Source organism: Lissotriton helveticus, chromosome 3_2 (assembly GCF_964261635.1).
Source record: "Lissotriton helveticus chromosome 3_2, aLisHel1.1, whole genome shotgun sequence".
NCBI classification, from domain to species: Eukaryota; Metazoa; Chordata; class Amphibia; order Caudata; family Salamandridae; genus Lissotriton; species Lissotriton helveticus.
This window is the reverse complement of record NC_136062.1, coordinates 485,760,939-485,786,398: the sequence shown is the minus strand read 5'-3', so window position 1 is coordinate 485,786,398 and position 25,460 is coordinate 485,760,939. Positions and strand designations below refer to the sequence as shown.

At 48.1% G+C, this 25,460-nt stretch overlaps 1 protein-coding gene across 8 annotated transcripts in view; it reads left to right on the top strand.

Moving 5' to 3' along the window:
- The window catches only part of LRP4 (LDL receptor related protein 4), a 356,895-nt gene that overhangs the window by 319,347 nt on the left and 12,088 nt on the right, over positions 1–25,460 (top strand). For 5 of the 8 annotated variants that reach the window (XM_078684436.1, XM_078684434.1, XM_078684431.1 and 2 more), the window contains exons 29-36: positions 1,366–1,584; positions 1,817–1,951; positions 3,110–3,221; positions 3,401–3,545; positions 5,432–5,545; positions 6,340–6,463; positions 22,280–22,347; positions 23,348–23,435. In XM_078684436.1, the coding sequence (XP_078540562.1) occupies positions 1,366–1,584; positions 1,817–1,951; positions 3,110–3,221; positions 3,401–3,545; positions 5,432–5,545; positions 6,340–6,463; positions 22,280–22,347; positions 23,348–23,435 (1,005 nt within the window). The remainder of the gene's footprint in view (positions 1–1,365; positions 1,585–1,816; positions 1,952–3,109; positions 3,222–3,400; positions 3,546–5,431; positions 5,546–6,339; positions 6,464–22,279; positions 22,348–23,347; positions 23,436–25,460) is intronic. The other 3 variants (XM_078684435.1, XM_078684433.1, XM_078684437.1) reach the window with 1 other exon arrangement.

Here is a 25,460-nt window from a genome sequence, read left to right as displayed (position 1 = left end):
ATAACTGTAGTCATAGACTTTTTAAAATGACTGAAAAGTCTATCCTCCGAGTCGACATACTTTCCCACCTTGGAAGTTAAATGCGGTGCTTTCTAAAGTAAAGGGTCCTCCAATCAAATGTAGACACAAATCTTCTTTGCAACATTTTTCATGGAAAATCGAATTCTTGATAGCTATTGTATCAGCTAGAAGAGTAAGGGAACTGCAAGCATTATCAACAGTGGAACCATGCACTATATTTCATGACAACAGAGTAGTGATGAGAGCCATCCCTCAATACTGCCCAAAGTAGTTTCAGATTGACTTATTAATCAAACAATTTATCCTCTGTATTTTCCTAATCAACTGCAGAGCATGTCCTCTACTCTTTAGACATTAAAAAGTTGTATGTTTCTATCTAGACAAAACTAAAGGATTGAGAAAGACACCTACATCATTCATTAATTATGGCCCAATAAGACAAAGTATGGCCAGAAATAAACAGTCTGTAGCTAGATTCATAGTTTAATGTCACACACTATGCTATCAGGTAGCAAGCAAACCTTTACAAGATAAACTCAGAGCGCACTCTTCCAGAGGAGAAGCAGCTAGTACAGCTGAATTGATATCCACAGTCGTATTCTCCCAAAAAAAGAAACAGAGCCTCTGATAGGCTATTACAGGGAGTTGTATCATCATGAAACCTACTTTGAAATGATTTGTACATATATTTGAGACGAAGTCCGAGGTGCACGCAAACAGCGCTGATTCATTCTAGTGTTTATGGCTTCAATGAAGAGGCCTGATGCAGAACCAGGATTACAAGTAAGTAACCTCTTCTTCTCTGGATTCCAACAAACTTCGTGCCCACTTCTATCAGCTGATGTTTCTTGGACAAGTATGCGTGTATCTGACACTGTCTGCAGTCCAAGGTTCATGTGAAGCCGGCTTCCTTAATGTTATATGGAGTCGAATAGAATCTCATGCCCCTCTAGGGTGCGTTTGAGCAGGAGTAGAGTAGGATCTCCTGCCCCTCGAAGGCCCATTTGAGCACATCAGCAATTTGATTATCGATTTGATTATCGATTACCCCAACGTCTTCCTGTTTTCCTGTGTCCTACATGAATGGATACTCATGTTTCTGATTAGAGGAGGGTTTATAGGCCGTTTAACAATAAGTATGAGTAGAACATTATGTAATGCCACACAAGTGTCGATGGCCGGCTTCCGTTTCTCTCAGTGACCCCTCATTTTCCTGGGCTGGTTATCAATACCTAGTACCCCTGTGCAGCCCATACGCTTCTGCTAGTTACCGAAGAGCGCTGTCTTCTGTGCCAGTATCCTAATAAACTTCTGTCTTACTTTCTCCCACTCCCCCATTCCCAGGCGTGCCAGCCTGAATGGCAGTAATATGGAGACGGTGATTGGCGAGGGCCTGAAGACTACAGACGGGCTTGCCGTTGACTGGGTCGCCAGAAACCTGTACTGGACTGATACTGGACGCAACACCATCGAAGTGGCACGGCTGGATGGTTCGAGTCGGAAAGTTCTCATTAATAACAGCTTGGATGAACCTCGAGCCATTGCAGTCTTTCCGAGGAAGGGGTGAGTCTGGCAGGTTCAGACATTATTCCGTGTTTCTGGTTGTCTTTTGAAGGAGTATGGACAAGAGGCAGTAGAAATAGTGAGTTACGAGGTACATGGTGGGGTGCAGAAGAGACCATGAGGGACTGAGCATTTATCTGAAGGACTGACAGTGTCATTGCAGGTTGGGTTTGAAGTTAGTGTGTCTTGTGATATTCTTGGGCCTTATTTACCCCCTCTTGTGGTCCCACAGGTACATCTTCTGGACAGACTGGGGGCACATTGCAAAGATTGAGCGAGCTCATCTGGATGGCTCCGATCGCAAGGTGCTCATCAACACGGACCTTGGTTGGCCCAATGGGTTGACTCTGGACTATGACACGCGCAGGTTAGTGAGGGGCCAAGAGTCCGGTGATGAAAGTCTTTGATGTCAATTGGAATGTAATAGCTGTTTCAATGGAGGCAGGGTGGATTTGATGTCAGAGAATAGGGAGGCCATTTCAGACAGGTTTTGTCTACACCGCCCTAGTGTGGGGACTGTGAACACATCCCTTACACGCTTCACCTCTCAGTCACAGTTTAGAAAGTGTGTGGTTTTCTGTCTGTCTTCAGTGTTGGCATCTCCCAAAGATACAGGAGATACTGAATCATCCCCAGACATCAGGCCAAGTGTCAGTGGATGTAGGCGGGGAGTTTTTGTTTCCTTACCATTACACCTGGTATAATTTGCACCACTTGAATCTATGATAACAGTAATTTGTTTTTATGAAGTGCTTGCTAATGTATATCAGGCATTTAAAAACTTATTTTACCAGAATGTGGTTCTGTTACCTAAACCATTGGAACTCAAGTTAACTACCTCAGGATGATGGTTTTTTCAGTGGGTTCCGCTGGGATTCAAATCTGGGACGTGCACGTTGCACACACAGCAGTGAGCACAGGTCTAAGAAAAAGTGCAAAAGACTCTGTGATTAAACCCTCTAGAAAAGGGGCCAGCAGCATGTTCTATCTGTGAAGATAAGATGCACGAAAAGGTTCACATGCATCTTAAAGAATCTCTTCCTTATGATCTTGTAACATCTTGATGGACAGAAAGACTTGAGGGTGGGTTTGAGGGAGTAACTCTTATTAGTGGCTCACCTAGGTTTTAACCTAAAGATTCTGCCCATCCCTTGTCAATTACAGATTAGGAGAGTTAGGCTTAGGAAGAGAAGAAAGGGCCTTGAATACCCTATGCTTCTTGATCTTAGCTTGAATTGACTTGATTAATGGCATAAGACTGCGGGACGGAAAGAAGATAAGAGTGAGAGGAGTGAGGAAAAGGCTGAGCCGAAGGTGTATGCACGCTGCAGGTAGCTTTGCAAGTGTCATACAATCGCCTTGTGCCCAGAAGCAGGAGCTTCTTTCGTTCGCATAAGAGACTGGAAGTGGGTGGGATGCCAGTTAGCACCCTACAGAGACCCTTAAAGAAACAACAATTGCAGATGAAATGTTTAGTGTTGTTTACTTGCGTTCTTCTCATGTGCGCGTGGTCTTTTTGCCCCAGTAGGATCTTCTGGGTGGATGCCCACCTGGATCGCATTGAGAGTGCCGATTTGAACGGGAAGCTGCGGCAGGTGCTGGTCAGCCAGGTGCTGCACCCCTTCGCGCTGACACAGGTAGGTGTTCGAAGGCTTTGCCGTCTGCCCAGAAAGTTCATATCACAAAGCGTCTTAGATGAGGGCACTGGTGTCGGCCATGCACAGGTTTACTTGTCTGCTCCAGACCCTGAGACCTTGTGATAATTCAAAACATGACTTTCCTTGGGTGCTGATGATGTTTTTCTTTGTGCGAGCAGCAAGACCGGTGGGTTTACTGGACTGACTGGCAGACAAAATCCATCCAACGCGTGGACAAGTACTCGGGTCGAAACAAGGAGACTGTCCTGGCCAACGTGGAGGGTCTAATGGATATCATTGTGGTGTCGCCGCAGCGACAGACAGGTACAGCAGCTCTGTGTGCGGGTTGGGGAATGCTCCTTAATTTATACCTGTGCCGTAGATCAGCACTGGCTGGAGGAGCAAGAATCAAAAATACAATAGCTGGAAAATGTGTTGGGTGTTAGGTGTGCAGAGGTGGCTGCACATGGAAAGGTGGGTTGGTGGTGGTTAACTGGTGGCTGACCGTACAGAAGTGAATTGAAAGAAAGGTTGGTAACAAGATTAAGCGTTAAGGTGGTGGATGCAGTAAAGGTGACTTTCCATCCATGCATGCAAACTTTGCAATTTTCTTACTCAAATAAAGCATCTCTCATAAGACTGAAATTAGACTTGGCAGCACTGTTCTAATACAGTTAAGCGTGCCTTTTAAGAATTGTTGGTCCTGTCCTGTTATGTTATCACTTATTCATTGAGCGTATTTACAGCCGTAACCTGTCATGGAACTAAAAGAGAGTAAACCATTCACAGAAAAGGAGTGAGTGAGCAGGTGCAGGGCCGTGAATGGAACAATGTGCCAGGCATTTGCCACCCAGCTGCGACCTAGGTTCTGCATTGCAAATTCCCTGGTGGCTTTTCAGCTGAATTTGAGAAAGATTTCATACCGGCAATTTTCATATCCCAACCATAGACAATATCACTACTTTTGCAGCATAATTGTTTTCTGGAGTCACATAGGGTGCATTATTCTGGGTAGGAGTGAAGAGGGTAGCCCCAACAAGATTGTCACCCACACCCATGTAGTTCCTAAATTCTAATGTAGTTCCTAAATTCTAAAGGAAACATTCGCAGAGAGCGGAACAGACATTCCTAACCCTAAAGGCAACCTTTCAAATAGCCTTCACTTCACTACGTACGGTCAGCCAACTTCAAGCACTCACCATCCTAGAACCATACTTACAAATTCATAAGGACAGAGTGGTCAGGAGCACAAACTCACAGTTCCTCCCCAATGTGATGTCACACTTCCATGTTAACCAGACCATACTACTACCTGCTTTCTTCCAGCAGCCAAAGACACACTCTGAAGAAGCCCGACTCACCCTAGATGTATGCAGAGCGGTCATGTCCGACCGCCATGAAACAAAGTGTCAATACTTTGATCCTTTGCACGAACAACATGGTGACACCGGTAACCAAGGGAACCATCATGTGATGGATGGTTGAGACAGTGCAGACGTGCTTCAAAATAGCAGGAAAGCTGATAGGAGATAAACCGAGGGTGCACTTCACAATTAAAAAGGAAGCAACACTTGCTGTTGTAGCAAACGTTTCCATCAACAACATATGTCTGGCAGCAATATGGTCCTCCATACACTCCTTGAAAAAGCATTACTGAGTGGACATTCAAATACACAGAGAAGCCCGGTTGGGACAAAGGGTATTTAAGCAACTGTTGGAAAAGTGAAGCATATTCCAACCCAGACTTCCTAGGTATACAGAAAGATGTATGCTGCAGAACGAGCACAGTCCTTTAGAATCAACATGTAGGATGAATAGAGTTCTAAAACTCCATAAAGGAAGATTACACACACATCAATAAATGTTCAATTTTATAAAAGCGCAGTGTGGTGACGGGTTAGGCACATCTCTAAATAAAATTGGGTTGGGCTCGGACACTTAGGGCAAGAGGTCTAGACTTAGGTGGCTCTCAGGGCACTTAGAGGGAATCTTAGGTGTGCCACTCTTGCAATTACCAAACACAGGCTTTGCAGTACTTAGAATAAAAGGAAATGCTTAAAGCACCAGGAGATGTTTGAGCCTGCGGGGCTTTTGTTCGCTCCTACAAGGAGGTGTATTGCCATGAAGTGCGCCCTGGTGTTAGGTGGAGGGCCCCGTCTTCTCATAGTGCCTCCTGTGATGTAGTTCTGAACCTGATCTGTCTTCTTCAGGGACCAACGGCTGTGGGGTGAACAATGGCGGCTGCTCCCACCTCTGTTTCGCAAGGACGACAGACTTTGTATGTGCTTGTCCAGATGAGCCCGATGGAAGGCCCTGCTCCACCCGTGAGTTCAACTTTGTTCCTGTCCTGTCCTCCCCCTGCACTACCCATGTGTTCAGCTTTGTTCCCTTACTGTCTTCCCCCTCTGCACTTGTGGCTCCCAGGTCGCGGTTCATGCTTTGCCATTCCTTTCTACCTGCTCCATACCCCGTACGCCTCTGCCAGTCCTACATTGCACCCCTTGCCCTTTTTACAGCCTCTACTGCTCCCTACGTTGTTGTACTACCTGTCTACGTAGCACCCTGTCTCTCCCTATGTCCATTGCGCCCCCTCCACATGCTGAATTCTATACAATCCCTGCCGGCCCGATTCACAGAACTAACTTAAGACAGAATCCTAAACTTACTACCATTTCGATATTCACAGAAGGCACTTAACTCATTTCTGTATTCACAGAAGTCATTTAGGAGTCCTAAAGTTAGGAGTCCTAACTTTACTACTCCTAAACTGAGAAAAATCCTAACTTTAAGACTTTTGGTGTTCACAGAAGGCATTTAGGAGTCCTAAAGTCTAACTTTTGGGATTCACAGAAGGCATTTAGGAGTCCTAACGTTAGGACTCCTAACTTTAGGACTTCTAAATGACTTCTGTGAATACCAAAATGAGAAAGTGCCTTCTGTGAATACCAAAATGGTAGTAAGTTTAGGATTTTGTCTTAAGTTAGTTCTGTGAATCGGGCCCTGCGTGTGCAATGCCTCATGCTATTCCCTGTGCCAACAGTTTCTCCTGCCCTCCACTGACCCGCTGCACATGCTGCTGTTCCAGGATTCTCGTCATCACTCTTGTCTTCTATTTCAGTCCCTGGATTTTCTCCACCTCTGCCTGAAATGACGAGTGCCAGTGGGAGGAGCGTGACCCCGCCTCGTCGGCCACAGACATCCACAACCCGAACTCACACCTCGCTCGAAGCTGCCGCAGGAAAGTATGTGGCTTTTCTCTATTGTGGGTCTGTTTTTTGGTGTCAGGGCACCTTTAATATTACTTCTTTCTGATGGATACTTCTACCTGCGGATTCCTCACTTCTTGAATATCCCAGGTGCCAGACTGGATCCGGAAGCTTCTGACAACATTCGTATGCTGGTAGGGGACGCCGGCTCCATCTCAGCGGCATAAGTAGAGTCACAGTAATGTCACTGGAGCCATGCAGCGGGCACCCAGGTGCCCTGACATCAGTTCTGTTATTCCCGTACCTTTCGACTCTGGTCCGTATCTTCTTTCCTGAGCTTTGATTTAATTAATCTCCAGATTGTTTTCTCAGAGTTAGTGCAGTGCTTTAGGAGCATCTCCTCACCAAAGACATCCGTTTAAGGCCCGTCGCAAGTGCAACATTCAGACTTAGATCACACAACACCATGACGAACGACTGTGGTGCCTGGCTTTGAGGCGCGGTTCATGTGAGGAAATGGGGTGTGTAATATGGTGTGGATGTGCGACCTCACCGTGTAATACACTCACAAACCCCTTTAAGTTTGGTAGGTTTCGTCTGAAAAACCCTCAACTCAACCCTGGGTATCTGTGGCACTGAGCAGCAAGACGTACACAAAGAAACAAGAGTAAAACATTTAAACAACACTAACACAAATGAAGAAGAAATCAACACGACACTCAAGAAATCTGACACCAATTTATAAAACCAGACTGTATTTTTATAACGTTTTAGACACTAGAATGAAAAAGATCCACCGGAGGATTCTGGGGAAATTCATTTTACAAGCAATAATAAATCAAAGTGATTTCAGACAACCGTGAACAATCCTTGGTAAAGTCAACTGATTGGAGACTTAGAAACTTTTTCAAGGAAAACTTTACATAAGTATCAATGAGATAGGTTACAAGTACTTGGAGCAACCAACTCCAACAGAGAGCTAGTCAGCAGGACCAGCTAGGTGCTCAAGAACAGTTACCTTCACAGAAGAAGCAATCCATCGTAGTTCCAGGCACTTTACCCGCACTTCAGTGGATTGCTATGGCGTGCTCGAGATGCAAGAGTTGAAAGTAGAAGCTCTAAAGATAAGAATGCTGTGGATGCAACACGGTTGATGGAGGTCTCCCTGCAGGCATTCCTCAGTCTACGAAGATGGTGTGGCAGTGGTGGTCCTGGTTGCAGGGTCTACGTCTCACAAAGTCCTTTCAAGCCTGGCCGAAGTCCAGTCGTCACTGGACTACCAGTCACCTGTTGTTGCGGTCACAGTCCAATCCTTCCGGAGTTGATAACTCACCTTCTGAGGATCCCAGCAACTTTCCGACAGCACTCCCGCGCTCAGCAAACTCGGGTTCCACTCTGTGCATCTGGTTTAGGTCCTCAGTACTCTATGACAGGGGTGGGAGTGACTTGAAGAATTTGGGCTACCAACTTGCTCGAGCAGGCTTCTTCAGCTGTCGCGTCACTGTGCTGGTAACAGGAGGCCAGTCAGCTGGTCCTCGGTGTTCTCTTGGCTTGACAGGGGTCTGGAGGCAGCTTCTTCTTGAGCAGAGATAGCAGGTACAGTCCCTCTCTTCGCTAGTCACCGGGTGCAGCAGGTGCAGTCCTCGGCGGTGCAGCATCTCTTTGCTGGTCCCTCGATGCAGCACGGCAGTCCTTCTTCAGTCCTTCTTCAAGTCAGTCCAGATATGAGATCTGGGAGCTATGGGGGTCCCCTGTGTTTAAAAAGTGCCCTCATGGCAGGGTGCGGTTGGTAGCCAGTGTGTTACTAGGTTCCCTCCCACCTGGTGACCACTTCCTGTGGAGTGTGGCATCTGGCTACCCAAGGATGCCCCATTCTGCCCACTGTCAAGATGACAAGACCCCTCTCACATCATTTAGACCTCCCTAGCTCACCTCCGGGGTGTGGCTACCTCTAGGCTGCACGCCCCTGGGGAGACCAGTTTGGCAACTGGTTTTGCCTTTCTGCTCCCTGTGCCAGCCTGTCGTCCTGAATAATAGGACAGCCCTCCCCCTGGTGATACACATCTGCCCTTCAAAGGCGGCTTCTCCTTTGAAGCCTGCCTTTTGGGAGTAACATCCAAGAGGCTTACTGCAAGAGGGAGGTGACACCTCCCTGGCCTGCAGTCACTCGTTGTTCTCCTGGCACGTCTCTCCAGGAGGGCAGAAAGCTCTCTCATGGAGAAGGCTCCATGTGTGCCTGGGGAGGCACAGGAGTACAAAAGGCAACAAAGTGGCAGCTTCGTAAAAGCTGCACACTGTAACAAGTTATATTAATAAAGACTTGAGATACAAGTCGGGCTTAATGTAAAAAGTTGTTTTTAAACCTTGGAGTGCTTACTTTGGGTGCTCCGTTCTGGTGTTAGCACAACTGCACGGTTCAGTGTGTAACCCTGTACTCGCAAATTGGGTGCCCAAGTCTTTCCACAGTAAAATCTGCATTTTTGCATGTTTTACTTACAGGACATACAAAGTACATGGTCTGCCGGTGTCATGTGGCACACCCTGCCTTTAGGACTCAGTAGGCCTGCCAGAGGTTGACGTACACAGATGTACAAGAGAAGTGGTGGCCCTGCCATTGCTTTCAATGCTAAGTCAGGCTCGCAGTGCACGGCTGCTCTACCAGTCTGCTGTGGCAGACTGGGGGATTTTTTTTACTTGGGGGACTTTCAGGAGGGCAGAATAACTGCTGCAAGCCCTGGTATACCCACTAATTCACATGCCCTGGGTACCAGGGTACCATTTACTAGGTACTTACAGGTGTAAGTTAGCCATTTCCAATTGGGCACAGTCAATTCGACATACGCTGTAAGGTCGAGGCAATGCCACTGAGGGCTGGTAAGTAGGCCTTAGTGCACTCTCAAGATCAAGAAACCAGCAGAATCAGTCGAAAAAACAGGGGGTGACCATACAAAAAAGATGCATTTCCTTACAGTTCACGATTTTGTGACCTTTACCTGTGGATGAATCCTTGGGCGATTAAAGAGCGGGCGCCAAACTTGTGGTCAGCACAGGTTGAGTTCTAGGTCCAGCTCTAGCTGTACTTGCCTCGCCTTTCGTCATCTTAGTCCTTCATGGAGAAGAGGAGGGAAACATCTCAGGCTCCCCAGGAGGCAGTCGAAGGGTAAAGCCCTTCGTTCTACCCCTTTCGGTCCTTCTCCAGACCCAGATTTAGTGAAGATTGTTCCAGCCCCTGCGCTGCTTCCATCACCGGTGCCTTTGACAGTCTGACGCCGGGCTACCTCAAGTTTCTGGTGTCTGAAGCAGACCCAACCTCCGTCGATGATGGAAATGTTCAGGCCGGCATTGGTCCTTTCTTGAATGCCGTCATGACCTATGATACTATATGGGAACCTGTTCCAGGTTCGCTGACGGGTCCCCCCTCAGTGCAGAGCGTCCCTCTGGCTCCATTGAAACCACCTCCGGCACCATCCGATGGTGATGTTCGAACACAGATCCTTCGCAGCTCCTTTCACCACCAGTGCTGATACACGTCCTGATTTTATCCAATCTACCATCGTCACCTGCGACCCCTCAGGAAGTTCCGCTGACCCTAGTTAACACACTGTGGTCCAGGAGGGAGGCTCCATGTTTACGTGAGGAGGAAAAGTGCAAGGTGGATCGCGCGGCACCCATCGGCTCACTTGAGACACCGTGCATGAAATGTTTGGCACAGATTCTGATTTCTAGCAGCTTTCGGAGTAGGAGCCTTCAGACACAGATGCCAGCCTTTGCGGCCTCCCCAACCATCTGAGATAGGTGATTTGCTAGCCCTACAGAATACAAGTGGGCTAGAAACACTGCCAGATTTAGACATAGGCCTGCCACAGCACTTGACCCCAGCAGAGATTGTGTTTCACACGGTTCTCGAAGAAGGCGGCAGAGGTGCTGGAATCGCCCCTCCCTTAGAAGTTTAGACCAAGCCTTCCCACTGAGGTCCTGCAGATTGCCACCATATCGGCAGGGCCTCTGCTCCCATATAGTGAGGCCATTCTTGAGTCTGGGAAGAAGGAAGGGGCGCAGAGTTTATTATTATTTATTCATTTATTGCACTTGTAAAGCGCGCTATCACCTCGAGAGGCATCCTGGCGCTGACAGTAACAGAGGCGAAGAGGAAGGGCGGTTGGAGGCGGCTGATAGTTAAGGCAAGCGTGGAAAAAGCCAAGTTTTTAGCTGCCTTCTAAAAGCAGGCAGGCAGGTAATCTGCCTAAGTTCCATAGGCAGAGAATGCCAAAGCTTGGCCGCAGCCATAATAAATGATCTGCCTCCAGCTCTAGATCTTTTAAACCTAGGCACAGCCACCACCCTGGCCAGGGAGGAACGCAAGTTACGGGCCGGTACATACCATGAAAACATCCTTTGGAGACAGACCGTGCCCAGCCCATGAAGGGCTTTGAAGGTGAGACACAAGGACTTAAAGGTCACCCTCTCCCTCGCTGGGAGCCAGTGTAGCTGAGCCAGGGCCGTGGCAGAAGAGGATCTCGGAGGCCAACCTAAGGCCAGTTTGGCAGCTGCAGACTGGAGTCTCTGAAGCCTATCCAGCTAAAGTGGCAAGGCGATACAGGGCTGCACCAGGGGATCCAGCCTGTCTTTTGGTGCACCATTCACTAGAGAGCCTTTTGGTTCAGGCTACCTCCACCACTAAGATTATTTCAGGCTAATTCCCTACCCATCCACCAGATAGGGAGTCAACAAAGTTGGGAGGGGTGGGAAAGAAGGTATTTTCTGCAAGTAGTCTAGAGTTGCACTTCCTTGTTGCTGCCTGCCTTTTTGCCCATTACACACATGCCCTATGGGAGATGGCTGCAATGGTTGTGCCCAGCTTCTGTGCCCAACAAAAAGGTCATTTTATGGAGTTTGGCCGCAATGGTCAAGAAGTGCCCTGGCACATAACCGGGGTGAGGATGGTCATGGCAGATTCATTTGGTTGCATTCTACAGGCTCTTCCGATAATGACCAGGTCACACTTATTGCCATGCTGGCTGAAGGCAATCATCTCTTCAAGATCAAAGCAGATGTGCAATTGGAATGCTTTTTAGCTGGATGAGCAATAGTCAGGTTTGTAGGGCTTCACTCTCAGGTGAATGAATTACACCAGTTTTGAATATTCTGCGATTTCACCAAGGGATTTCTATCTATTGGCTGCCCAGACCGTACAACAGCAGCAAAACCCCTTTGTTTGGCAGTCATTTGTCCTCCTCTTCTTCCTCTCCTGCACCATCGGGGAAGTCTCATTAGCTCGCCTCTGAAGGAGCATGCCTGGCCCGTCGGAGAGCGGGTATCCGACAGACCCTTCAGTCAAAGGACCATCTGCAGATGCCGAAGCAGAAGTTGGCCGTCCACTCGCCGAAAAGAGCAGTGGGGTTGGTGCAAGAGCAGGAAATTGTAAAGTGTTGCTACTCTCTGTACTTCCTGGTTCCCAAGGATTCTTCATCCAGTCCGAGGCCTGAGGCTCCTGGACATTTATTTGCACAGAAAAAAGTTCAAGAAAGTGGAAGACTTGATGGTACCATCAACTTGTAGGAGGTAGGCTGGTGTCCCTCAACTTGTTGGAGGTAGAATAGTGTCCCTTGACCTGTAGTAGGTAGGATAGTGTCCTTCGACTCGTAGGAAGTGTACTTCCTCGTACTGATAGTGTAGTCAAACAGTAGGTACCTGCATTTCATGGTAGGTGTCACTCACTACAGTTTGAGGGCCTCTTGTCTAGGTTGACATCAGCCCCTCGAGTCTTCATCCAGGTGATGGTAGTGGTCGTGGCCCCTCTCCGTAGCTAGGGCATCTCGCTATCACATTACCTAAAGAAGACTAGCTCCTCAAATGCCAGTTTGCCGCTGAATGTGTCGCTTCAGGTAACAGCATCTCTACTGTTCTGGTTTGGCTTTTCCATCAACATGCCCACGTCTCACCTAGAGCACTTTTAGCGCCTCCTGCTCAAGGGGCAGTACTGGAAACTATATCGCTCCCAGCCGTCCCTGCTCCACCGAAGATCCAGGAAATGTTTCTCATGATTTGGGTGGGGCTCAGTTTCCAGTCCAGACAGTTCTGCGCCTTATGAGTCGATTGGCTTTTTGGTCAAACTGGTCGCACATTTACAGTGGTACATGAGGGCCTTCCAGAGGTTCCAGCAGCTGGCAATCAGTCGGAAACTCCAGGGACACTGCAGCGGAGATAGGAGAATCTGTCTTAACCTCTATTCTTCTGTCCATCCCCCCTGAACTTGTTTTTGACTTTCTTAATAGGCGCGCCGTTTAAGCCCCTCCATTGATGCCCATTATATTTATTGACCCTCAGGACAGTCTTGCTACTGTGATGTCAGTGAGACGAGTCAGAGGGCTACAGGCACTAAGTGTTCATCCACCGTTCACTTGCTTCATCCCAGGCATGCTTGTCCATAGAACTAAAGGACGTTTCCAAAGTGGTGACACCTTTCCACTTGGGTCAGTCTATCACTCTTCCCACTTTTCATCCTCACCTCATCCATGCTCCGGAAGGGCATTTGCGCTGGCAGGACTCCAGGATGTCACTGGACCGAGGAGGCTGCAGGTATTTATTAAGTAGACCACACCGGTGAGATCAGGTCTGAAGTCCAGTCCTTACACTATATAAAGCGAGAAGGGCAAGCTGCTCCAGAGCCTTGGCCTGCTGGAAAGTGTTGCTCATTAAGATATGCTATACCTTCGGGGAGGAGCTGCTTAAAGAAATTTGGCCCCTTTCCACCACAGAAAAATCTTCCAACGCAGCCTTAGCTAGAGGTGTTCCTATAGTTGGGATTAAAGAGCAGCAATAGGGGCTTTCTTGACACCTTTGCCAAGCACCACGGTTTGGACTCAGAGGTGAGAAGGGAAGGCCATCTCGCTCGCTCTCTCCTCCTCTGACTTTCCTGGACTCTTTATCAGAAGAAAAAGTTACTTACCTTTCGTAACCATCTTTCTGGTGGCTAATCTCTCCTTCTGGAGGTTCCTCCCTGACACCACCCTCCTCCCCGCTCTGAAGGAAAGGCAGAGGGCTGTTAGTAGGGTTCTAAGTTAAATTGCTGCATTGAACTCCTATTATTGCCGATTCCTATTATTGTCTCTCTTTCGAAAGGCGCAATTAAAAATAGACAAAAGCTGATGTCACTGGAGCGAGGTGGCTGCTGTATGCCTCCAGTGAGGTTATTGCGACTCCACTTCTGGCGTCATTGAGTGACATAGAGTGAGAAATGTCCAGATCCACTCTGGCACCAGAGATATTCAAGAGGTGAGTCATTCACAGAGGTGAGTATCCACCAGGAAAATCATTACTGAAGGTAATTAACTGTTTCTTATTTTTACCTGGAGTGAACTTTCAAAACACCTTTTGTGCATATAAAATGTCAAACTTGAAGAAAGATAAAAAAGTACAATCTTGATTTGTGACAAACACATTAAACTATTATAAATATTTTCCTGAAGGAGTCTCTATATCTAAGCAATTCATTTTGACCAAGAGGGTGACTGCCACTTGGCAGCAATTAACTTGAAATTTTAAAAACACTGACTGCAAATCCAATCTCCTGGCATGCTGCAGTCAAGTAGTAGATGAAACATAAAAGATGTACTTTCTGTTCTCTAACAATTTACTCTGAAACGGAATACTCCGCATTTAAGGGAACAAAACCTCATTCGCTGAGATAACTAAGAGCTTGTTGACAACTTATTAGGAGAACTTTGTTTCAAAGAGTAGCGTACCACTGGGTTGCAGTTTGAGGAGACTACATCTTGACTCCAAAATCACCCTGCCATGCTAGCTACCAGTAGCCCAAAGGATTTATTGCCAGAGAAGGCCAAAAATTTAACTTCAGAATCTTTGAATTCCATAACCCTTTAGGACAGTGTATGGATCTGGATGTAGCCGAAGGTCTAACGACCGACATCCCAGTTGCAACCTAATTCTATGCATCATAGCTGATATTTAGACCCCCAAATCCATTAAAAAACCTTTTCTTTTTGCAGTGCAAAGGTCATACACCCTTGTAATGCTATTATCGTGCTGCTGTAACACGTTTGATCTTACCTCTATTTTCCATTATCACAGGATTGAGTGAGAAACCATACGGATCATTCCTTTTCTTGAATTCTGCGTTAACACTGGTGCGACATTGATTTCCGATGCATATCCCAGTAGATGCCCCCGATGAATAGCGGGCTGACATGCTGGAACATATCCGCTGTTTCTAGCTTGATTTCCTCTTTCCCCGATAGCCACCAAAGCATTAGTCTTTTCCTTACCAAACACCAGCACTCAATTTGTTTTGCTGTTGGTTCTTAGATTGTCGAACTGACGACACTCATACAAAGTACGCATCTCTCTGGAGTGGCGCAAGAGGCTCCTAACAATTTGCCTCCTATATGTAGGGCATAGAGTTGGATGATTAAATGTTCCCCAGTGAGTCTCCTAAGAAGAGTTTGAAAGGTGCAGAGAGACAAGGCAGTCCTGCTGAGGGCCAGCGCCAAGTTTGATTTTTGATGTTTGACTACTATCGCTTGAAACTCCCACCTTTGGCCACTTGTCCAAGCAGAGTTGCTGAATTATGGCAAGAAAGCAGGCTGGTATATACCATTCTTTTATTTTTCCCATACCCACTCCTTAACAGAGCTGTGGGAGACCAAGAAGTCAAGTCAAGTCAAGTCATAACATTTATATAGCGCACTACATACCCAGAGGGTTTCAAGGCGCTTAGGAAGGGGAGGAGGATTATTTGTCAAATATCCACGTTTTAAGCTGCTTTCTGAACGCTAGGTGATTCTGGGTGAGGCGAAGGTAATCGGGGAGAGAGTTCCATGTTTTGGCAGCCAGGTATGAGAAGGATCTGCCTCCCATGGTGGTCTTGTTGATGCGAGGTACAGTGGCGAAGGCTTGGCTGGAGGAGCGAAGTTGGCGGGAGGGGGTATAAAAGGACAGTCGAGAGTTGAGGCACTCTGGTCCGATGTCGTAGAGTGATTTGTGTGCGTGGGTAAGCAGTCTAAAAGTGATCCTCTTATTGACGGGTAGCCAGTGGAGGTCTTTAAGGTGACCAGAGATGTGTTCGTTGCGTGGGATGTCTAATATGAGCCTGGCTGAGGCGTTTTGGATTCGTTGTAGTTTCATTCTGGAGTTTTGCGGTAGTACCTGCGTAGAGGGTGTTTCCGTAGTCCAGTCGGCTCGTGACCAGAGCGTGGGTGACTGTTTTCCTTGTTTCGGAGGGGATCCAGCGAAATGTTTTTCTGAGCATGCGAAGAATGTTAAAGCAGGAAGAGGATACGGCGCTGACTTGTCTGTTCATAGAGAGTGAGGAATCCAGGATGACGCCTAGGTTCCGTGCGTGGTCTGTCGGGATGGGTGCTTTTCCGAGGGCTTCCGGCCACCAAGAGTCGTCCCATGCAGAGGGGGATTTACCTAAGATGAGGACTTCTGTTTTGTCTGAGTTCAGTTTCAGACGGCTTTGTTTCATCCATTCAGCGACTTCTTTCATTCCCTCGTGTAGGTTAGTTTTGGCGGTGCTGGGGTCCTTGGTGAGGGATAGGATCAGTTGAGTGTCATCCGCGTAAGAGATGATGTTGAGGTTGTGTTGGCGGGCGATGGCCGCGAGGGGGCTCATGTATACGTTGAAGAGGGTGGGACTGAGTGAGGATCCTTGTGGTACGCCGCAGATGATTTCAGAGGCCTCGGACTTGAATGGTGGGAGGCGAACTCTCTGGGTTCTTCCGGTGAGGAACGAGGTGATCCATTCCAGTGCCTTTCCTTGGATTCCGATATTTCTGAGGCGTTGTAAAAGGGTGCTGTGGCAGACTGTGTCGAAGGCTGCAGAGAGGTCGAGGAGGATGAGGGCGACTGTGTCTCCATTGTCCAGTAGAGTTCGAATGTCGTCTGTTGCTGCGATGAGGGCGGTCTCAGTGCTGTGTTTGGCTCGGAAGCCAGATTGTGAGGGGTCGAGTGATTTGTTGGCTTCGAGGAAGGCGGCGAGCTGGATGTTGACAGCTTTCTCGATGACTTTGGCCGGGAATGGAAGAAGCGAGATGGGGCGGTAGTTTTTGAGTTCGGTGGGGTCTGCTGTTGGTTTTTTCAGAAGGGCGGTGAGTTCAGCGTGTTTCCAGTCTTCTCGGAAGGTAGCGGAGTTGAAGGAGCAGTTGATGACGTCTCGGAGGTGCGGAGCTATGACGGAGTCTGCTTTGTTAAAGATGTGGTGAGGGCATGGGTCTGTGGGGGAACCAGAGTGGATGGAGTTCATCAGGCGGATGGTGTCCTCAGTGGAGATTGGGTTCCAGGCGTTAAGGGTGTTAACGGGGGGAAGAAGTCAAGGAAACAGCAATACAATATCCTCACCTGCTTAGCGGATGTCTTTGTGACATTCCGGGCGCTAAATCGTGACCGGTAGTAGCGCCGCCCGGATGAAAACCTGACTCTTAATCAGAACTAGATGAAGCAGGTCGAAATTAAGTTAGTGACGATCTTAGCTAAAGTATAAAACAAAGGAATGCATCTTTAATGGGCTGTATCCTGGTGAGGGTTTTTCTTTAAATTGGGCTAAACTCCCAGAGGCAAGAACCAGGACCCACTCCATTAACGAGGACCCATTTATAAAACGGAATGGAGTATATTCGTTGTCAACCGCTGCTGAATCTAAAACGACTGCTTACATTGCTGCCCAGACAGGAAGGGGTGCTTCGTGAAAACAAGCTTGGTAGGCGGTGACATTATTTTAAGAGTGCAAGGAATGGTGGCTGGTGAGAACTTTCATACAGCATTCAGCAAACCGCCACGCAGAGCCCTAGAAGTAGAAGAAACAAAAATCCAAGCAAGGGGCAGACTAAAAATAGTCTTTCCTATTTTCAGTTTCTATTTTTTGTGAATTCTGGTAGTTTTTATCAGTGTCTTCCAGAGTTTTCAAAAATTGTAAAAATAAGTGGTTTAGGGTGTTGACTCTTTTTTGCTCAGTAAAAAAAATCATGCCAGTGTTGTTTTTCAGAGCTTACATAGAATTTGGTTTTTATTTCCTTCATTCTCTCATTCCATTGCTCCTAATTCTCTTCTCTCCTTTCCTTGTATTTTCTGTGCGCATTAATTTATCATTTTCTCCCTCACCTCCCTGCATGTCTTATTTCCCATTGCCCAAACTCTGCTTTCCTCAGTCCAGTCCCACACTATGTCCAGCATCCACATAGAAGGGTGCATGTTCTTTGCACCCATTAACCCCTTCGCTGCGGGGCTGTTCCCCCCGCTGTGTTGGGGGGCAGGGGCGCGCACAGCGCCCCGGTGCTCATGACGAGCTGAGCTCGTCATGAGCGACGGCGCTCGGTGCTCCTCGTCATGACCGCGCCCGTTTATTGGAACGCTCAGCACAGCAGGGGAATCAGCCCAGCATGCGAGCGTTCCATTAAACGGGCGCGGTCATAACAAGCTCAGCTCGTCATGAGCACCGGAGCGCCGTGGCTCATGACGAACTGAGCTCATCATGAGCACAGGAGGGGTTAAGATTTGATTCCAGCAGATAAACCATTGGTGAACATTCAACACCCCTTCCTGCTGCCTTCTTCTTCAGACAAAGATAGATGGAAGTAAGATGTTCTGCTTGGAACAGGAGGTGTATAATGCGGGGTGCCTGGCACTCTGTTACTGCTAACCAGCGGCACGCTGCCCACTTCTTCGTTTCAAGATACCAAGAAAGGACTGGGTTAATAAATGTGCTAGTACTTTCTGATTCAGGCATATTTCTGCTCTATGTGGTCACAGAGGAGATGTAAATGTAAATGTATTGCGATTTATATAACGCACGTATCACCCGAAGGCATCAAGGCGCTTGCTTTGGGAACCCGTCCTGGCTTTTCCCGGTGAGATAACCCCTACTGGGTATCCCCAGGGTGAAAGCCAAGCATCCCGCCGCGCGTGGGCCACCGTAGTGGAGATTAAGCAACTATTGCCCAGAGTTGCAGCGTAGGACCCCATGATTAGAATAGGCACCGAGGCGATAATTATCGAGTCCGTGGACATTTTGGGCTCAGTACCCTGCCTCGTCGGGAATTGAACCCTGGTCCCGGGCCAGACCTCTGCATCAGGGTCTGCCGCTCTAATCAGTGAGCCACACTCCTCCACTGCTATGTCTGCTAAGGAATTAATTTGCTGATTATTAGATATACAGTATTTATTGCCAACAAACAATGATATTGTGCTGTTTGCCTTGGGTTGTTTGCTTGTGCAATTCACATCATGAAAGAAGTTTACTTAACATTGTTGGCCCAGGTCTATGGCATTTTGTGTTTACATGAAAACCAGCACAAGGACCGCTTGGAATTCATTTTTACCCGGCATGCAAGCCTTTGTGTATTTTAAAGCAGTCCAGGCGCTGTAGCTCTTCCAGGCATGTGCGCAAATTATCCAAGACTCTTTACCTTTGTGCTCTAAGCAGCCATCCCTGTTTGTTTTCTGTCTTGGGGAAAAGAAAGGACACAGCTCAGTATGATTCCATTACATTCCTCACTGTCATTTTGTACCTGTAATTCTGTCACGTGCTCGGTCTTCTTTCAGAACCTATTGCGCCTAGGTCTGTATCATGAACAAGTTCAAAGGAAGAAAGCAGGATGAGAATGGGTTCAAATACCTACTTTCGATGACGTTGTGCTGTCTCCAGCTCATAACTGGAAACGTCAGAGCAGTGACGGTCTCTTCGTGTTTCTTTCCAATCTGCACTGTCTGCAGTTTACACACAGACTCGTTGATTTTCTGAGTTAAAGTATGCTCTGTAGGCAGCTCAAAGTCAGCAAAGCAGGTGCATGGGCCTTTTCCGAGCCTGTTCTTGGTTGTCGAAGATGAAATAGCCCTGGCCCTCCTGTATGATGGGTTGCAGGTTCTTTAGGAAGGCTTTTCAGACCATCGCCATGTAACTGTGAGAACAAGAGTCTTAGGTGTAGCAATTTATGTCAGGACGTTCATTCTAGAGGGGTCGTTTGCACAGTGATTTTTGCCACAACCTTGATACCTGAGCTTTCGGAAAGCAACGCTCCTTCCCACTGTCAGTGATAAGAGGATACCATTTTGGCAGTGTTTCCTCCCTGGACTGGGACCCTGCTTACAATTCAGCTGCCAATCTGTTGGCCGCTTCACCGCCATGTGCAGTGAACAGTGAGCTGAATCCATATGATGTTCAACATTCTCCCAAAGTAGGCGTGGAAGTAGGTCCAGGGAGTCCTGGAACTTGAGGCTTGTCAAAAGGGCATATAAGCTGGCTTGTCATGACTCAGAAGGGTCATAGCAGGAGCATCCATCGCAGCAAAGTGCTTTGATAGCAGAGGGCACCATAACAGATAAAGTGCAGCAAAATCAAGTGTTTTGTGGTTTCTACTGAATAGCAAATATTCCCTTTGGTGGTGTTTTATCTGTTAGTTGGTTTTAACTGAATACCAGAAACCCTAACTAAAATGATACAATTTCTGCACACAAGCAGGACAATTTGTTGTGAAAAGAGCTAGTCTCCAGTTTTGGAAGCTCTAGAAGCGAGGGTCTAATACTTTGGGCCTATCTCTTTCAAGATGACCTATCGAACTCTCAAAAGAGGAGCCAGAGAGACCAACCAGAAGCCCTCTTCATTCATAAATACAACTACTCAATCAATTGCATGTCAGGCAGATCACTGTATGTGTTCCCTTTGCTGTGGATACCAGTGGCAAAACAGGCAGAGAAAGATAGGGGCTTTTCTCTCAAGCAGGGTAAACCTGCTCTAAACAAAGGTTTAGATTGAACCAGTGTTAAGAGTGGAGAACTGAGAAAGAAGTGCATTTAGGCCGGAGGCCCAACATTGGCAAAACTGAGTCACAGAAAAACGCTTCTTGTGTAGCATGCACATGGGGTCCAAATAGGCCCCACCATCCATCTAGTACCTATGAATCAAACTCATAAGTCTCCAGTCATGATATATCAAAAGACCTCCATTACAAAAGGCCAGCAGGTTGTCTCTCCTCAGGAGTACGGTTAAGAGGCATGTGCCTGTGAGAACTCATTCAGTGCCCCCACCACCAGTCAACGCAGAGCCTCATGTGAAGAGGCAGTTGTCTGTCAGTCAGGGGTATGCCTTCATTGTCTCTGTTGCTGAAGCCCCCACTCGGACGACAAAGATCAAAGGTAAAAAATGTCACACATCCAGTAGACTTGTGTGAATGCTGCATTCACTGGAGTGAAAAACAGAGATAACCGATAAAACGTGTGCAGCCGGACATCACAGCTTTCCCAATCAGTGCAAAGTACTTTTGTCCCAACTTTGAGCAGGCCAGAGAAAATCAAACCCGGCAGGGTGGGAGGTTTGCAAAGCCATGCATGGGATGTCTGCCTCAAAACAAAGACATCCATACACCAACATACTCCTATGAGAAAGAAGATATGTTTAACCACATCCATGCTGGTGACAGAACCACTCCGTCACCAGCCATGGACGCGCTGTGCTGGTGACGGAATGGTTCCGTCACGGCCGGCCGCCGCGCCATGCGTGGCATCAATTTCGCCCCTCCGCAGCGCGTTCTATTAAGTGGGCAGGGCCGTGACAGAACCATTCCGTCACAAGCACAGCACGCCCGTGGCTCGTGATGGAGTGGTTCCGTCATGAGCATGGCGGCGCAGTGCGGCTCCCCCTCACCCCCAGCGTCCCAGCGGAATTACTGCCGCGGCCAAGGGGTTAAAGCTCACGATCAACACAAATCCAAAATATAATTCCAAAAGCCTTTAAATCCATTGAGGAGACAAAGGGCCTGGTTTAGATCTCGGCGGACGGGTTACTCCGTCCCAACGGTGACGGATGTCAACGGATATCCCATCTGCTGAAATATAAATCCCATTATATTCTGTGGGATTTATATTTCGGCGGACGGGATATCCGTCACCGTTGTGATAGTCACCCGTCCGCCAAAATCTAATTCAGACCCAAAGGTGTGTTCCGCTCAATCGTAAAGATTTGGAAGTTGGACAGCATCAGATTAGCTCAGGTACTCTTTACCTTTCTGTAGGGTTCCTAGAGTGCCCTTGGAGTGCATGGTTGAAACGGTGCAGGGTTAATGTTTGACCTGCAAAGGACTCTAGGCGGTGGCGTTTGAGGATCAGGGACGTGCTCTGATCATGGTGAAGCGTAAGCATGAGGCGTTGTAGAGCCGCCTGAATACAGATCCAGTTCTGCGTGTTATTACCTCCCATCGTCTTTAGCAATGTTCTGCGTCATAGAGATAGTTGTAAACATGAATTCTTTAAACGTTCTTGTTAAAGCAGTTTGATGTGATCTCATTACCTTTGGGAAGGTGTGGACTATGTGAAATCATTCAGGAGTTTCAAAAGCTCAAGTAAGCTGTGAACCCATTGTTGTGTGAAGACCATGCGTGCTCTGCCTGGTTACGGTAGTCTGATCCCAGCTGTTCTTGGTAACCCTCCTCAACTCTTGTTGTTCTCTCTGCCTGGGTGACTGGAGGGGCGGATCGAGAGAGGCGAACAGCTTTGGAGGCCTTTTCAAGCCACGTCATGTTTGGAGCCTGGAACAGAGGGCTCTTTCATGAGTGGAAATAATTCAGGACCTGGCCCCCCGCAGATATCCATGCATTTCATCAGTCCACTCCTCCTCTTGTCCTGGTCAAAGTGCGCCTCCACTCTCCTTCGCCTTGCAGACTCTAGGTGCTCCACAAGTCCAGCACGTGTTTTTCGCCTCAGAGCACAAGGTTTGGGTTGGGTTGCTGTGGTGTCAGTGGGATGTGGTGCTGGGAGAAGCAGTACAGACCTCCTCAGCCCTCAAGGGCACAAAGGAATGCTGTGCAGCCCAGATCTCTAAATGCCACTCTGCTTGTCTTACAGCTGTTCAGAGAAGGATGCCAGCCATGGCCTGTGCCCACGACAGAACGGCGCTGTGCCCGCCACCACAGGTAAGGGAAGGGGCCAACAATCATTCAAGAAGTAAGGCTTGGCATTTGGGATCTGTCAGACTGTCGTGGAAAGTCGGGCTCAATGTCCTCACTGTCGTCTCCTTTCCTCTTCTCACAACCTCCGCTTATTCCAGCTTCTTCTTCAGTTTCCACATCACTTGCCCTCCCCCCAGTGTTTTCAGTCTCTCACTTGCTACTGCTCCTTTTGCTTCCTTGCTTATATTGGTACCTCACTAGTCACTCCTTTCTTTCTCGCACATTCTTTTCTTCCTTATGTTCATTCCTGTCACATTTGCCTTTGTCTTCTCCCTCTCGTTGCTATCTCTCTCCAACTCCTTCCCATCAGCACATCTCTCTTTCGCTCTGTTTGTCCCTTCTCCCTTTCCGTCTTGGCTCATCCTCTATTGTTACCTTCTCTCCATCCGCACCTTACCCTCTCCCTTGCTCTTATTCTCTCCCTCTATCTCCCCTTCTCTTTTGCTCTCATTCCTGCACTCCACGCTTCTCTAACATTCATTCCTAAGTTTTACATTCCATCCTCTTCTTTCACTTTTAGTCGACCCCTTGTGGCAGTCTTGTCCTTTGCCCGATCATCTCCTCTTCCTCCTCACATTTCCTCCTTTCTCGCTTTCACTTCCTCTTTTTCCCTTTTGAGTTTATCATTCCCTCCTCATTTGTCCATGTTCCCTTATTTAACCGTAATGGTTCCTGCTATCTCCATCTCATTGCCACCTCTATTTTTTTCATGTTCCCTTCTCTCTTGTTTTTTTTTACCCATGTTCTCTCCAATTCTTGTTCACATACCTCACTGAGTGCTTGTTCCCTCCTCTCCCTTGTACTCCGTCCTCTCCGGCGTGTTGCACCCTCCCTCCCTTGCACTTGTTCCTTCTCTAGCTTCTCTAGTCTGTCTTCCCCTCTCACCCTTCTACTGTTGCCTCTGTCCCTCATAGTTCCTCCTCTGTTCCGCTCTTAACCTGAGCGTGTCCCTCTTTCTCCGCAGCGGATGGCCTTCACATCAGTTACATCATCGGTGGGTTCCTGAGCATCCTTGCCCTGCTCCTGCTGGCCGCAGCTCTGCTTATATACAGGTAACGCTTCACCCAATAGGCTTCCTGCTCTCATACCGATTAACCATTAGTACATGTTTCTCATTCACCAATGTGGCCCCGCATCCTTACACTTCAACCAATAGGTGACCTGATGATATTAACCAATGTGGAGCCATCAACATACATGATATGCCTCTACCAGGGGTGGCCATGTTTCAATAGAGAAATAGGCCCACTGTTGAAGGCCCTGCTGCTACCCTTTTTAGAGATGCACATATGGACACCCTGCTCCATTTCAGGCAGCAAATGACTTCATGTTATGTGGATCCTGGACATGTATAAGTTACAGTTCAGTCACTGGGAGGCCCTTTGATATATGGATCTACCAATGGTAACGTTACTCATATCAGTCAAAGTGAAACTTGTCCTAAACTAATAACCGGTCAGCTGATGGAGTGGGTGCACCAGCTTGTCTAAGGCGACCTATCCTGGGGCTCCATACACACACCAACCTATCCTGGGGCTCCTTATACACACCAACCTATCCTGGGGCTCCTTATACACACCAACCTATCCTTGGGCTCCTTACACACACCAACCTATCCTGGGGCTCCTTACACACACCGACCTATCCTGGGGTCCTTACACACACCAACCTATCCTGGGGTCCTTACACACACCAACCTATCCTGGGGCTCCTTACCCACACCAACCTATCCTGGGGCTCCTTACACACACCAACCTATCCTGGGGCTCCTTACACACACCAACCTATCCTGGGGCTCCATACACACACCAACCTATCCTGGGGCTCCTTACACACACTAACCTATCCTGGGGCTCCTTATACACACCAAGCTATCCTTGGGCTCCTTACACACACCTCTCTATCCTGGGGCTCCTTATACACACCAACCTATTCCGGGGATCCTGACATACACCAACCTATCCTGGGGCTCCTTACACACACCAACCTATCCTGGGGCTCTTGACACACACCAACCTATCCTGGGGCTCCTTACACACACCAACCTATCCTGGGGTCCTTACAAACACCAACCTATCCTGGGGCTCCTTACACACACCAACCTATCCTGGGGTCCTTACAAACACCAACCTATCCTGGGGCTCCTTACACACACTAACCTATCCTGGGGATCCTTACACACACCAACCTATCCTGGGGCTCCTTACACACACCAACCTATTCCGGGGATCCTTACACACACCAACCTATCCTGGGGCTCTTGACACACACCAACCTATCCTGGGGCTCCTTACACACACCAACCTATCCTGGGGTCCTTACAAACACCAACCTATCCTGGGGCTCCTTACACACACCAACCTATCCTGGGGCTCCTTACACACACCAACCTATCCTGGGGCTCCTTACACACACCAACCTATCCTGGGGCTCCTTACACACACCAACCTATTCCGGGGATCCTTGCACACACCAACCTATCCTGGAGCTCCTGACACACACCAACCTATCCTGGGGCTCCTTACACACAAGAACCTATCCTGGGGCTCCTTACACACACCAACCTATCCTGGGGATTCTCAGTGACGCTGCCCTATCGTTGGCTACCTGGGCAGTGTGGTATCATTGTGTGTGTGTGTGCATGCTTGAATGAGATTAGCAGGCCGCCTATCCCATTTGGACGTAAGCAAGAGATTGAATGTCTGGTAAGATCAAAAGAGACCCCGCCCCCATCCACCCTCCTTATTGAAAGAGATGTGGAAGGACCGCCTTGCATGTGCTTGGTGAGGGGTCCCTTGGAGTAGCACAATTCATGCTGTTGCCCTTAGGGGCCCTCTTTAGTACCTCAGGCCCTAGGTACCAGGGTTACCATTTACTATAGACTTACAGAGAGTGCTAAAGGTTTTGCCAATTGGTAGGATCAATTGTACAGTTGTGGGACAGAGCTCTGGCACTGGGGGTCTGGTTAGCAGGAACCCTGTGCACTTCCAGTCAAAATCACATCAGTTACCAGGCAAAAGGTGCGGTGAACATGTCAAAAAGGGCACTTTCCTACACAATCTAATTAGGTGAGACAC